The sequence below is a fragment of the Aphelocoma coerulescens genome, chromosome 8, assembly GCF_041296385.1.
Source record: "Aphelocoma coerulescens isolate FSJ_1873_10779 chromosome 8, UR_Acoe_1.0, whole genome shotgun sequence".
NCBI classification, from domain to species: Eukaryota; Metazoa; Chordata; class Aves; order Passeriformes; family Corvidae; genus Aphelocoma; species Aphelocoma coerulescens.
In genome coordinates, this window is record NC_091022.1 from 9,450,155 (window position 1) to 9,463,627 (window position 13,473).

General features: G+C 38.2%; 1 protein-coding gene across 1 annotated transcript in view; it reads left to right on the top strand.

The window, feature by feature from the left end:
• CDC73 (cell division cycle 73) overlaps positions 1-11,284 on the top strand; it is a 101,799-nt gene extending 90,515 nt beyond the window's left edge. The window contains exons 14-17 of the mRNA XM_069022715.1: positions 3,660-3,821; positions 5,581-5,681; positions 8,787-8,928; positions 9,794-11,284. Of these exons, the coding sequence (XP_068878816.1) occupies positions 3,660-3,821; positions 5,581-5,681; positions 8,787-8,928; positions 9,794-9,830 (442 nt within the window). The 3' untranslated portion in view covers positions 9,831-11,284. The remainder of the gene's footprint in view (positions 1-3,659; positions 3,822-5,580; positions 5,682-8,786; positions 8,929-9,793) is intronic.
• The last annotated feature ends 2,189 nt before the right edge of the window (positions 11,285-13,473 follow it).

The following is a 13,473-nucleotide window of genomic DNA, read 5'->3' on the forward strand; positions in this document are numbered from 1 at the left end:
GCTGAGGCAGGAGCAGCTCAGGAAGTTCAGTAGATGGTGTCTTACCAGTTGCCTCCCACAATCTGATGGTGTTCAATCACTTGCCTGTCACCTTAGGGAAGGGACCTGCTGCCTTAGGAAAGTGAGAGTGCACCATTTTTCATGTGGATAATGATTTTGGCAATTAACAGTGAGGGCTATTAATTTTCTACCCCTACTAGGGGTAGAAAAGTGCATTCTAAATAGGTATGGATTTTTTTTCATTTTTTTAATAGGGAGAGTAATCTGGAAGAAGCACCAAGAAACTGTAAGCTCCTGCACACTCAGGTTTCAGAACCCATTTCTGGTGTGTAAGAGGTGTCAAGTACAAGTGTGTAGTTAAGCCACGGGCTGTAGTATCATATAGTAATATTATAAATAATCTCCAAGAGAAGATGGGATTTTTGGTATTTAATACCCACATTTCTTATGCTTGTGTTTTATATCCAGGTAGTGATGACATAGGCCATATGTATCTATGATCATACAGTAATTTCTGTTGATTCTCAGTTCTTGAGCACATAATTTTTACTGTGCTTACTGAGCCAATGGTTCCCGGAAATGCAGGCCTATATTCCATAAACTTTCTGTAAGCTGTTCTTTATTCCTGTACTCTGTGTGTTTATCTGTATGTAAGTGCTTGCTTCAATGCTTGCTTTGTGACAGTTGTCTTCTCTGCTGTTCCATTTGAATCTGCTCATTGATAGTTTTTCCTTAACAAGATATCTTTGTGTTGTGTCCTAGGGAATTGCACTCAAAAACACTCAGACTTTTTCCAGGGAATAAAACTGAAGCCATTGTCTAGAAGGGACATAACTGATGCACAAGTGAATGGTGCCTCAGTGGCTGTAACACAGTTTCTAGCTGAAATGGAGAGAAACTGCCAAAAACTAGTGTTGAAATGAATTCTTAAACACAGAAACATTTAAAGCTGAGAGTGCCTGTTTCAGCCAAATTTGAGAGGCCTCAGAGTGGTGAAGTTGTTCCTCTGTAGCACAGCAATATTGCCTTTGCTCTCATTTGGGAGGGCAGCTTTGCTTTCCTGTTTCCATTTAAAATGTGTTTGCTTCCTCACATTTACAAATTAAATTTAAAATGTGACCTTTTAGATCTCTGTTCAGATGAATACTTGATTATCACTGTAATGTATGTAGGGCTGTTTCGTTTTTATTTACATATTCTGTAAGAGTTTGTTCTTGTTTAGTGCAGGGGACAGAGAATAACAAAATTCTTCTCAAGCTGCCCACCATTTCAGGTGATCCTGGCTTTTCCTATAAAGCCTGCCTCCTGGATAAAAGGTGTTTGAGGGCTTGTTTCTCTAATTCTTTTTTATTATTTTTTAAAATTTATTTTCATTCTTTTCAGCCCAGATTCCTTTAGTTCTAATGAGTGATGAGAGACTCAGTAGTAGTTTTCTTAAAAGCTGAAGGACCACCAAGCAAGTCCTCATTTTAAGTTACAGAGTTTCCTATCAGTTATTATTGGCAAAGCAAAGCCTGTGATACATTGGCAGGACAGGCCGTTAAGGAGTTCTCATGAGTGTGCTCATCACTTTGGAGTTTTTAAATTAGCAAATTGATGAGAAATACTTCAATTCTGGTGTCACACTGGGTGGCTTTTTCCAGTGCAGAACTCAGTCGAATGCCTCTGTAGCACACAATTGTATGTGTCAGTCTGTCGTGATGGATAAAATGTATGCAAACACTAACTATTTCCTAATTACTTCAATTATTAGGGAAATTATTATCTTAACTTTAAAAAAGATATTCTAGGTGGCCGATGTGTACTTTTCTCTCAGTGTCCTGTACAGCTTTTTGGTCTGCATTTCCTTTAGAATGATGGTGTTTCACATGTACTAGACAGATAAGCATAATTTGGTTTATAGCTCCTCATTTCACACCTGTGATGCTTTTTCTGTATTTGCAGTGCTAGCCAGCTTTAGTGCACCATTCATAGTCATTTGCAGGTGTTGGGCTTTTTTTAATTTCCCAGTGCAGTTGTATCATTTGAATGCATTTGGACATACGTTTCACAAATTGCTTGTGACTTTCTGTTTCTGAAACACTGTTAAATCATGAGGAGTATGAGGGGACATCATCTGTTAATTTACATTGGGAAAGTAAAACAGTTTTGCTTGGAGGTTTATTGGCAATTTTCACCCGCTGCCTTAAAGTTTGTTTGTTTGCTGTGGGGGATTTTTTTTCCCCAAAATGTCATTTTCTCATTGGATATGTAGGGAAAACTAGTATTTTCAAGTTGACTGAATAATGAACTTTTCTTCATATTCAATCTTGCATTCTTTTTTCCTGTTTATCCAGCAATAGGAAGTGCAGCCTGCCTGTTAAAGCACATTCAAATTGGTTTTTAGTATTCAAATAGAAATAGATTGAAGAGAACAAATAGGAATGCTGCAAACAACTTACCCAAAAAATCTAGTAAGCTGCTCAAAAGCACCATGTGCACTGTAATGAAGAGAAATGTTACCAACTATGTACTGTGCTTTTAAAATGTACCACAAATCCTTCTGCTAACTTCTTCAGTTACGGGAAACAGTTTTATTTTTATCAGAAGCTTTGGCAATGAAATGTCAGCAGCAGATAGGGTTGTATTGCAGCTGGGTGGTTCTGAGAATACAGGGCTGAACTCTGCTGTTGTGCTGGCCTGGAAGGTGCTGCTGGTCCCACCAACTTCCCTTTCCATGACACACTTCTAGATCTGTGAAATACATGGCTCTGTTACCTTTATTCTATCTGTCTCAGAATCCACTGAGATGTATCAGTAAAAAAGCTCACACTACTCTCACATTTGTGAAGCCAATTTTGAGACCTGTTCTGGGTATTTTATTATCAACACAAAGAAGAGGGCCTTGAAATGTGATTGCATTTGGTTTTTTTGGGGGGCGGGGGGGGGCTGAAAGATTAAGGATCTGTAATTAATTGGAGGGAGGAAAGCTGTGTCACATCTTAGCATCTATTTTTGTCATATGGAGATTACATATGACATGAGGGCCACATTATCCGGATTTTACAAGCATGTACTCCATCACAGAATCTATTTAGAAAAAGAACCCAAAAAAACTGTAGTGTCATGCATCATAGTAACCAAATGAATCACTGATAATGTAAATTCACCATCCTCCAAAAAAACCAAAACCTCACTCAAAACCATTTTTGTCCAAAAATCCCAGCTTTCTTGAGAAAATTCTAATTGGTAATAATTCTGATGGCTCCAAGAGCTCTTAAAATTTCCTCCAGGAAGCAACTGTTTTAATGCCCAGGTTATACTTGGTCACTAAAAAGAAGAGTTGTGGTCACTTTCCAGGTTGTAGTCTGGCTCTTCATCAGCAACTGTACTATATAAAGTCAAAAAGGAGTGTCCCAAATGTCTAAGAATGGGTCAGGCTGTATTTTTGAGGCACAGAGGACCCTTTAGTATGATTTTATCATGAATGCTTCTGAAATATTATTCTTACATTTTTTTGATGTTCTGAATGGGTAGTTATGGAGAGCTGGCACCGTGAAAACGAGGTGGCTTCAGTGACTGCTGTCAATAGTACCGAGTTCTGATAAAGCTGTTCCTTTTCCTGCTGATCCCATCAAGTAAATTGCCCTTGTCTACTGAGGGGTTTGTTATTCCCTAAGGTTTGTACCATCAGATGAGAAGAAGAAGCAGGGCTGTCAACGAGAGAATGAGACTCTAATACAGAGGAGGAAGGACCAGATGCAGCCTGGGGGAACCACAGTCAGCGTCACTGTCCCTTACCGAGTCGTAGATCAACCTCTGAAACTTATGCCACAAGACTGGTAAGAACATTTCTCCTTTACACAATTTCTTACCAGGACAATGCAGAATTTGAAGAGGACCAATAAAATGCCCTGAAATCTACTGAAAAGTGAAGATACAGATATAAGGATGGATTTTATTAACTGTATAGGAGTCTTTTTTTCAGGTGAAAATAAGATGAAACTAAATTAATCTAAAAACTTGCAGCAGTTTACATTTTAACACTGTGAGCAGCACAGCTACTATTACTAATTTTGCCAGAAATGTTACAGAAATTTCAATAGAAATGTTCATATTATTTTTCTGGTTTGTGATAGCGTAATGTGCAAGTCACTGAAACATGATCTGCAAGAAAACCACTCCTTTCCTGTCTGTGTTCTGAGGGAGACTCTGTTGGGAATATATGTTTGCAGGCCATCAGCATCTGACATTCCAACTTTTTTAATAGCTAAAGAAAGAAAATACGTCAGACAGTAAGACTGAACTGTGATTCCAGTATTGGAGCTACTGGAGTTTTACTTTCAAAGGAAGAGCCCTAGTTACAGAAAGGGAATCATAGCTTTTATGAAAAAGCTGGAACGGATTATTTGGTCTGTAGTCCATTCTTCAAGACTAAAAAATAGATCTCTTTGAACAGGAAAACTCTGAAAAAGCATTTTTATTGTTGTTTGACATCTTCTTGTTATTTGATGAAGTGCATTATGCAGCATTTTTACTTCTTCCTCACAAGTGAGAAGATCTGGGACATGGATGATGACATATTTGGAGGTTTTGCAATTTCCAAATTAGATTTTAATGGAGAGGAATACTTTGAAAAGGTTCTGTTCCTAAATCAATTATTCTCTGTATTTAGACCTTGAACTAATCAGAAACCCATGTATTTAAAATTCTGAATATTAAATAGCACTTAAAATGTTTAATGATCAAACCTTTAAGAACCATCTAAACTACTTTCTGAAGTACTTCTGACCAAAGACATGAAGTGGTGTGGGTTTTTTTATCTTGGTTTTATCCAAGGAAGCCATTATAAAACCTGCAAAAAAATCCCTCTAGACCACAAACTTCACCTTGATTATTCTTTTCCATTTGGGATTTAGTGGATTTAATGATAAATTAAATTTGGGGATTAGATTAGAGAGGTAATTCTTTGTTGTGGTAGGTAGGAACCGCAGTTGGATGATGTAAATGATCAAGAGAAAAGTAGACCATATGTGGGAGGTCGTTAATTCTCAAAGGTGGGTTTTTTTAAATTTTACTAATGCAAAAGCTTAATCTTAATCACAAATTTATTTTCTTAGACCACAGGGAATGGTTGTGTACTTTTAAAATAGCCGATGCACTTTGCAGAAATTTAGCAGCTGTTGCTGCTCATGAATTTTCAGCCTGGAAGTCAGCAGTGCTGAGAATAAAGGCTTTTAAATCTGCACATCTCAGTTTACAGTGCCATTCGCAGAAGATTATCTCTGAAAATGTTGGAGCACTTTTCAAAAGCAAAGTAAGGACGACAACAAATAAACACTGGCTTCTAAAAATTGTAACGTGAGAAACTGAGCTGCCTTCTGCAAAGGGACAGGGCTGAAAGCCCAGAGGAATCACCTGAATGGGTTTTTGTCTTTACAAGAGGAAAAGCAGCTGTGCTGGAGGTGTGGTTGTTAAATGTGCTATCCTGCTCTATAAAAGCAGCAGCTATGCTAAGGCATGCTGCCTGTTTAGGACAGGAGGTGACTGAAATGTTCCAGGCCATGCCCATGCTCATGTCCACCCCTCTGTGTGTTCCAGGGACCGTGTGGTGGCCGTGTTTGTCCAGGGGCCCGCCTGGCAGTTCAAGGGCTGGCCTTGGCTCCTGCCGGACGGATCTCCCGTCGATATCTTTGCAAAAAGTAAGGGATTTATTTTGTTCCTTGGTTTGGGGTTTGTTGTTGTGTTTGGGGGTTCTTGTAGGATGTTTATGCTCATGACAGAGTGCTGCCAAAGTGCTGTTGGGTGCAGGTGGCTGAGCAGACTTTGGGCTTTGGTTTCCTCATGGAGGTGAATATTCCCATGCCCTCTGCGCTTGTTCTGCTCTGATCTGCGGAAGCTCATAGAAATCTTCTCAGAGCTGTCAGCTACAAGAGTCACAAATAGCTGGTGTACAAATCTACTTTCCAGTCTTCTAAAAAAAGGGTGAACAGACAATGCATATTCCAGCAATTCACAGATAACAGGTTCACAGTCTGTCTTCACATTCCAGTGCTATTTTGAAGAGAGAATTAATCACGTAGTATGCCTCTAAGAAAGCATTGAAGATATGATCTGGTGTTTGACAAAAACTTCAGAGTTTTAAAAAGTTTGAGTTTCAAGTGAGCTAGATGTTATCATTGTATAGATCTGAACAGGTTTCTTGAGTCCCCACAACTGTGGTGCTTTGAGGCACTCCTCTGGCATAGTTCACCCCTCTGACAGAGAGGTGGGCCATAATATCTAAGGAATCTGTCAGCTTCTCTTCTCTGTTGCTTCAGTTTGGAGTTGCCTTAGAAAACAGACTTCTTGATAGTGTCCTGTGGTTTCAGAGTGCTTAAAAAACCCCAAACCAACAGATATACACAAAAGAAAAAAAAAATAGCAACAAACCCAAACCCACTGTAGTTCAGTTCTGTCATCTTGCAGTCAGTGTGATGAGGAAGCAGGTTTGATCAGGTCTTGTCTGTGCCCCTCTTTGGTATGTGGGGTAGAATCTGGAAAGAGAATGCTACTTTGGTGAGCAGCAAGAAGAAGACTCAAGGGTGGGACAGAAAGCTAAGGATGGGTCTGTGAACAAGAAAATAGAATGAGTCACTTAAAGGAGGGATTGAGAATGAGCAGGGAAAGAGAGAAAGAGCCTGAAAGTAATTGTAAAAGTAAAAATACGCCACAGGAGAGAGTTTAACAAAAGAGACTAATGAAAGAATGAAATAGCAATTCAAAATAAAGATACTGAGAAAATGGCAACTGTGAACAGCAAAGCCAAGAAAAATGCAGTGAAATATTGAAGGTCTAGCTAGCAGTTACGTGCTGCTTCCTATTAATTTTAATATTTTTATATATAGATGTATGGAGGGTCGTAGCAGTTGTTCTGACTTGCTTTGACATTCTGGGTCTCCACATACCAAAAGATCACAAGCACAGCCTGCACAGTTCAGGCTGAAGATGTGCCAATTCTTATGTTTTTCAAGTGAAAGAGGAATATCTGGTCTTAATTCATACATTGAAATGGATCTTTAATTTTAGAAATACATTCCATTGCTTCAAAGCGTGGTATTTTAAAAATATTTTCCTGATAAAAATATATTTCTTGAACTTTTCCTAATGACTTTACTCACCCCTCAAATGAAAACAGGTAAATGAAGGGAGCACAGACAGCATCAGTCCAGTTTTATGTATCTATTTCTATCTGAAGTTGTTGCTTTGCCATATTTATAGTGTTCAATAGTCTTCACAAATGTGGTTTCTGGGATTTGCAGCCATTCATTGTTTCATCTGCAGTTTGCATTTCTTCTTCCATGTCTCTGGGTCCCTCATGGTTACCAAGTATTCAAGGCTTGTCCCTATCCTGTTGGAAAGCAAGCAGGTAGCTTACCAGAAAGATAAATAAAATGTGTACTGGGCCAGAGTCTGCCAAAGTGGTTTTATTTGTTCAGTTGCTTTGTCACAGAACATTTCATTAGCTGAGTTCTCTAAAACTTTGCTCTTTAGTTTTCCTTATGCATGGCCTGACTGTTTCATACTCACGTAGCAAACCAGCCTAATTTCACATTTACAAGTGAACGTTTGAGAGGAGGTTCTGAATGCTGTCACCTTCATGAACAAATACTTAATTTTGACTACCATTTTCAGGTGTTCCTCCCAGAGCACATCAGTGAGCTTTAGGAGTGATTTGTTTCAGGTTCAGAAGTGGATGCTCTTGTGCTCCATAACGTTTAACTTTAATGCAGAGACTCTGTCAGGTGTTGACGCTTTCTGTAAATGTGTGGCCCTGGTTTATCTTTATTTGTATTCTCTGAAGTTACATGAATACATGCAACATTGTATCATGGAGATAATGTATATGTATTCTTAATTTCCATTCATAAAGCTTGGAAATTTATCTGGCAGAGATACAAGCCAGATGATAATTTCTTTAGTTTGTCAGCTGAAAAAAAAGCTTATTTCACATACCAGCCTTCTAGGAAGTTCCTAGATAGATCTGGAAAAGAGAACTGATTTTGTGGAAGACAAAATTAAGAGCGTGGTATCAGAAGAAGATACAACCATGGCATTAAAAATAACTAGTTTCCACAAGACTGGTGGCTTCTGTTTTACTTTGCCAATACTACTAAAATCTTCAGACTGGGTTACCTGATAGGAATTGTACAAGGCTTAAATACTTTGGTTTTAATGCTCACTGTGTAAATGCTTAGGCTTTACCTAATTCACATGTGACAATACTTCCCAAGAGAAAAATAAGAGTTAATATTTTACCATTTTTAACTGAGTACTAGATCAGGGGAAATTGGCAGTTACTAGATTTCTCAGAATGCTTTATGTATGATTTGGGGGTTACACTGGCATTCTACCATCAATCTTCTATGGATTCTTTCAGGGGATAGCCAGGTGTCCTACTCAATGGTCTCAGAAATACCTTTTTTATTTTTTTTTTAAATTCTCTGATGGTTCAGAGGTTTTCAGAAATAACTTCTTTGTTTCTCAAAGAAAATGTGCTTGAATTGGCAGTGTTTGTGCTGTTCCCCTGGAATCTGTGCATCTAAAAGTAGGGGCTGCCCTTTCCCTTCACCCTGGCATAGCCTGAGAGCCATTGACCTCTATGTTTAGCTGTGCCCTTTAGTGAGTAGTTGACTTCCTTGGGTTATGGGTTCATTAATTTTGCTCTCAGGCTTCATTCTGAAAAAAGAAGGGTGAGGTGGGAATTTTCTTTGACCAATAAAGAAGCACTAAAGTCTTTGTACCAAATGCTTTCCTGTTTGCTGTAGTTAAAGCTTTTCATCTCAAATACGATGAAGTGCGCCTGGATCCCAACGTACAGAAGTGGGATGTAACAGTGTTAGAGCTCAGCTACCACAAAAGGCACTTGGACAGGCCGGTGTTTCTACGCTTCTGGGAAACCTTGGACAGGTATGTGTCCTGCTGAAAGTCCTTGGTGGTCATGCTTTTGTGGTTTTGGTGGGAATGAAAAGTTCTGGCAATCAGGGAGTTGTTCACAACTTAGACATCTGAACAGTGTTTTAGCCTGGAAATACTGTTTGTTTTGATTTTCCCTGATGATACAGTTAATAAAATGTAGTGGTATATGTTTACAGACTGTAAGTAATAATCTCCAAAGTGTAATAAGTGTGGATTTAAAGGAAGGGTAGTTACCATTAATCATTGATTAGTCCCATGATTCCCCACCTTCTGACTCTGCTTCTGGTCAGAACCGTCCTGAAGGGGAAGCTCACTGCAATACCTTTTTCATGTTGTAGAGAAGAAACTTTATTATCATGAAGCAGTTGAAGAAATATTGAGGGAGTGGAGAAGCCCATGCGTTTCATGAATGTTTAATCTTTTCATGTTGATTGCATAGCAAACTGCTTGAATGATTGAGTGAAAAAGAAAAATCCAGTGGGAATTGTCAAAATAATTCCAATCGTCAAACTTTCCATTGCTTTCTATTTAAAAGTCTCAGATGAACAATATATCTGAACTCCCAGAATGAACTAGTTATTTTTAACAGCAGTCTTTCAATGTTAGAAGTCATGCAATGCCTTGGCAAACATGAGTTTTCTTTGAGGCAAGGCTGTAGCTGGCTGTTACTTAGTGGGACAAATCCTGTGCATAACACAGAGCTCTATATGGTGCCTGACACATGGCATCTCTTCAGCAACTTTCTAGTTCCCTAAGCATTCTGTTTTACCAGTGCCTGTGCATTTTATTCCTGTGAGTAAAATTCCTATAAATGCCACAAGGGTAGTAATGCTGTCTTCTGTTAATTTTTTTTCAGGTATATGGTAAAGCACAAATCTCACTTGAGATTCTGAATCCTTCAGCTGCCATTTATTTCCTGAAGTATGGATGGAAAAAAATAGAAGGGGCTCCAGTTTGGAGACCAGAGCTCGCACTATATGATATGTCAAGAACTTTACAAATGAGGAAGGGTCACAGTTTAAACTTTTTATAAAATCTTGTTTGGATGATTCATGCTATGGCAGGTTGATACCTGTTGTTATTCAGAAGCAAAGGGGTTTTGCTTAAAACTATTTTTTTAATGTTGTTAGCCTTCTAGTCTGCAATCCAAATTGTATATTTTGATAGCAGCAGTTTCTTCTCTGTTTTGTTAAATTAGCCACATTTTTAAATGATGTGTTTTGTTCCTGAGTAGACAATAGCTGGATCTCCACGGCAGGTTCCCCACGTGTGTGTGCGCGTGTGCGCACGGCTGTGTGTAAATAATGTGTGGGTGTGTCTATAGATATAGTGTACAAAAAAGTTATAGACACACTGATGCACACGTAGATGTTTCCAGGCTTTCTAAACCACTTAGCTTCTGAGCTTAGTTTGGGGTTTCTTTGCTTACCGTTTCACTTACTGAAAATATTTTGTTGTGAATGATATTACATTTTAGTCAATAGGACTTGCAAACTGAGCAAAGTGAAAGTTGTTTTGGATAAATCAAAATGTCAACCTGTATATGTATATTCTGTCAGTCTTTGTTGAAAAAGGGAAGATGAAAAATCTAGAAACACTTTTTTTGGATTTGTAATGTCCCAGTTTACTAAATCTTGAAGCTTTATTATAGGCGTACCTTCAAGTCATGTTAACTTTAAATTGCCATTCTCCACACACGTCTCTTTATTTAAACTGAAAGTATGCATGTGTACATTCCCATCTAGCAAATACCTTTGCATATGAGTCTAAATGTTACTTAGATTAAATGATGAATAGAGGAGGAGAGAGTTGGGATTTTTTTTTTTTTTGTCCTGGAAGAGCCACCACAAGGAATGAAAAATTTTAACTGCTTTGCATTTATACCTCTAATACTATTTTCTTGTGACAAAAGTAGCCCAGACTGTCTACAGGAGTTATAATTTTCTGAGCTGAGTGGCTAATGTGGCCTCCTAAGAGTCCTGCATTGGAATGGAAAATCAGCCTTCTCCAATTACCAAAGAACAGTTTTGCTTCATCTCCAGTGTGAGGCCAGAGGACCCTGGTATTTGTACCAATTTACAGCATCTCTGTATCTATGGAATAACATTAAGTTGATGTTGCATACCAGTGAATGTAGAGAATGATCAAATTCTGTAACACCTGCATGATTTTTTTTCTGGGATAGAAGATACATGGATACATGTTTATATTCCTGTTCTTGAAATTCCAAACCATGTTTTTTTAATATACTTTACATTTAAGGTTTGACAAAAATAAAATGTTCTACCTATTCTGTTTCAGTTTTTATTTGATCTTAGCTTCATTTTCAATAAAACCCAAAGTCACATCTCTGTGAGAGGTTTTTAAAACTATGTCTTAAATTTATGAGGACTGTGAGGTCTGACTTTTGATTGTATGTTTCCATCCCTGCTATACTGAGACTGTATTTTCAAATGGTCTTAATGGAAATGTAAAAACTCAAACCACCTAAACAATCCCTGTGAATCCCAAGATTAGAAGCAGCTGACCCTGGATTTTGGAGTGGATTCAGCGTGGTGACTGGGAAGAGCGGGCACTACAGGACTACTGGGATGTCTCCTGTTTGTGTGGGCAGTTGGGCAGTACCACGTTACCGTGTTTTCCCTGTACTTAAGCTTATTATAAATGTGTCCATGTCTTACTAGAGTTGTCTGAAACATTGAGTGCTTGGTTTTAACCTGTGCTGTACAGAGCAAAGCTGTAATGGCTTCTTCCAACACAGCAGCTGCTATCATGAGCAAGTGGTTCCATTTACAGTTCGTTTCTGCTTTAAATAGTGGGATATCATGTATGCATTTTTTAACTTAAAACATTTCCAATCAGAAATGTATTATTTTTCAGACTTAATCAGTACAATATGGCCTATGCTGTTGTAAAGAGACTTCTGGGCAGTCAATTTGAAAAGCAAATTTTGGAGAAGTGTGTGCTTCACATGCAGTGTGATATGCAGGCCATGGAGTGGGTTTGCAACAGGCAAGGGCCAGTTATCTTTTCTGTGTCCTATACTTCACTTGTGTTTTCAGTGCAGGTGTAATCCCAGATCCAGTATTGTGTACAGGAGATGGTGTGATTTAGATGTAGATTTATGTATTTATTGGGAGTTAACTCCTCTGAAACTACTGAAGTTACACAGATGTGGAATGGGCAGAAGAGCAACATCCATGAAATCTTTGTGTGACCTGTGTTGGTTTTTATGGGTTGAGAACAGACCTTTAGCATCTTAGAGTTTTGTATTGGCAAGTAGTTTGCAACCCAAGTTATAAAATATGTATTTGTGAAGGAGCTGGCACCTGATCGTGCATATTTTTGTCAGTCATAAAAGTAGTGATGTTTATAAAATGAGCCATTTTGCAATCAGATTCCTGCTGACATTATTGGAAGTTTAATTAGGTTGTCAGAATAGCATTCCTGCTGCCTTCATAAATAACTGCACATAGATTATGAAACTACTTGGACTTAAAAATTTAGCCTTACAGCAGCATTTTGCAACACAGCTGGAATTTTAGACACTTATGTTATGCTTAATTTATCTACAAGTTAATGTAGAGTAATAAAGAAAACTGGTACTAAGAAGTGGGGAAGCTGGAGGAGCAGACATCTGTTTTACTGAGCTGCTTTCTTATTGCTGAGCAAATTCAACGCACTACTTAGAGGTGTATAAAGTGTGTAAATTGTACTCAATTAAAATGTACTACTGTAGCTGAGCTCCTTCCCTGGCTGCAGTTTATTGAACAGTAGAATGACACGAGCATAAGAATCAGATATCAAATTGGCTGTTCCTATTAAACACCTTCAGTGTCATAACTCTGCACTGTTTCATAAGTACAAGATGAGTGAGATGGAACAAGATAAGTTGAGGACTGGTTTGAAGTCTGTTATTGGGCTCCCATACTGTCAGCAGGTGATTATTGCTTTTAGTAACAGGGTTAGTGGGGCCAGGAGATGTACCTGAAGTAATGATTTTATATTAAAAACTAAACCTGTGATTTGTATTGTTTCAGCTTTTGAATGTTAGCCTGAACAAAGCAGACAAAAAGGGGAATATTTTTGTAAGGTAAAGTAGGGCAACTGCAGGTACTTGCATACCTGAAGAAATTGCAGATCAGCATCCTCAGCTGAGTAGGCTCAGCTATTGAGCTATTACCTGGAAATTTTTGTAGGAAGATGGTTTCACAAATAGGTACTAAAGGCAGTGCTTGAGCTAGACAATTTATGGAACTGTTCTGCAATGCTGTAAACCTTTTTATTTCTGAATTCAGAAGAAAATGTAGATAGCAAATTGTGTGCTAAGTTGCCTTTGGTCATAAGTTAAACTATTATGTTATATTTGACATACCAGCCTTTATTGGAACAGCAAATTTGTTTTTGGCTTTCATTTGCTGTGCAGTTGGTGTATAAAATATTACCATTCTCTGCAGAGACATGCAAAAGTAAGTTTTATTAGTACAGCCTTTATTCTTTTGCAGGTGAAATATGCACTTAGTTGCTAATTCTTGC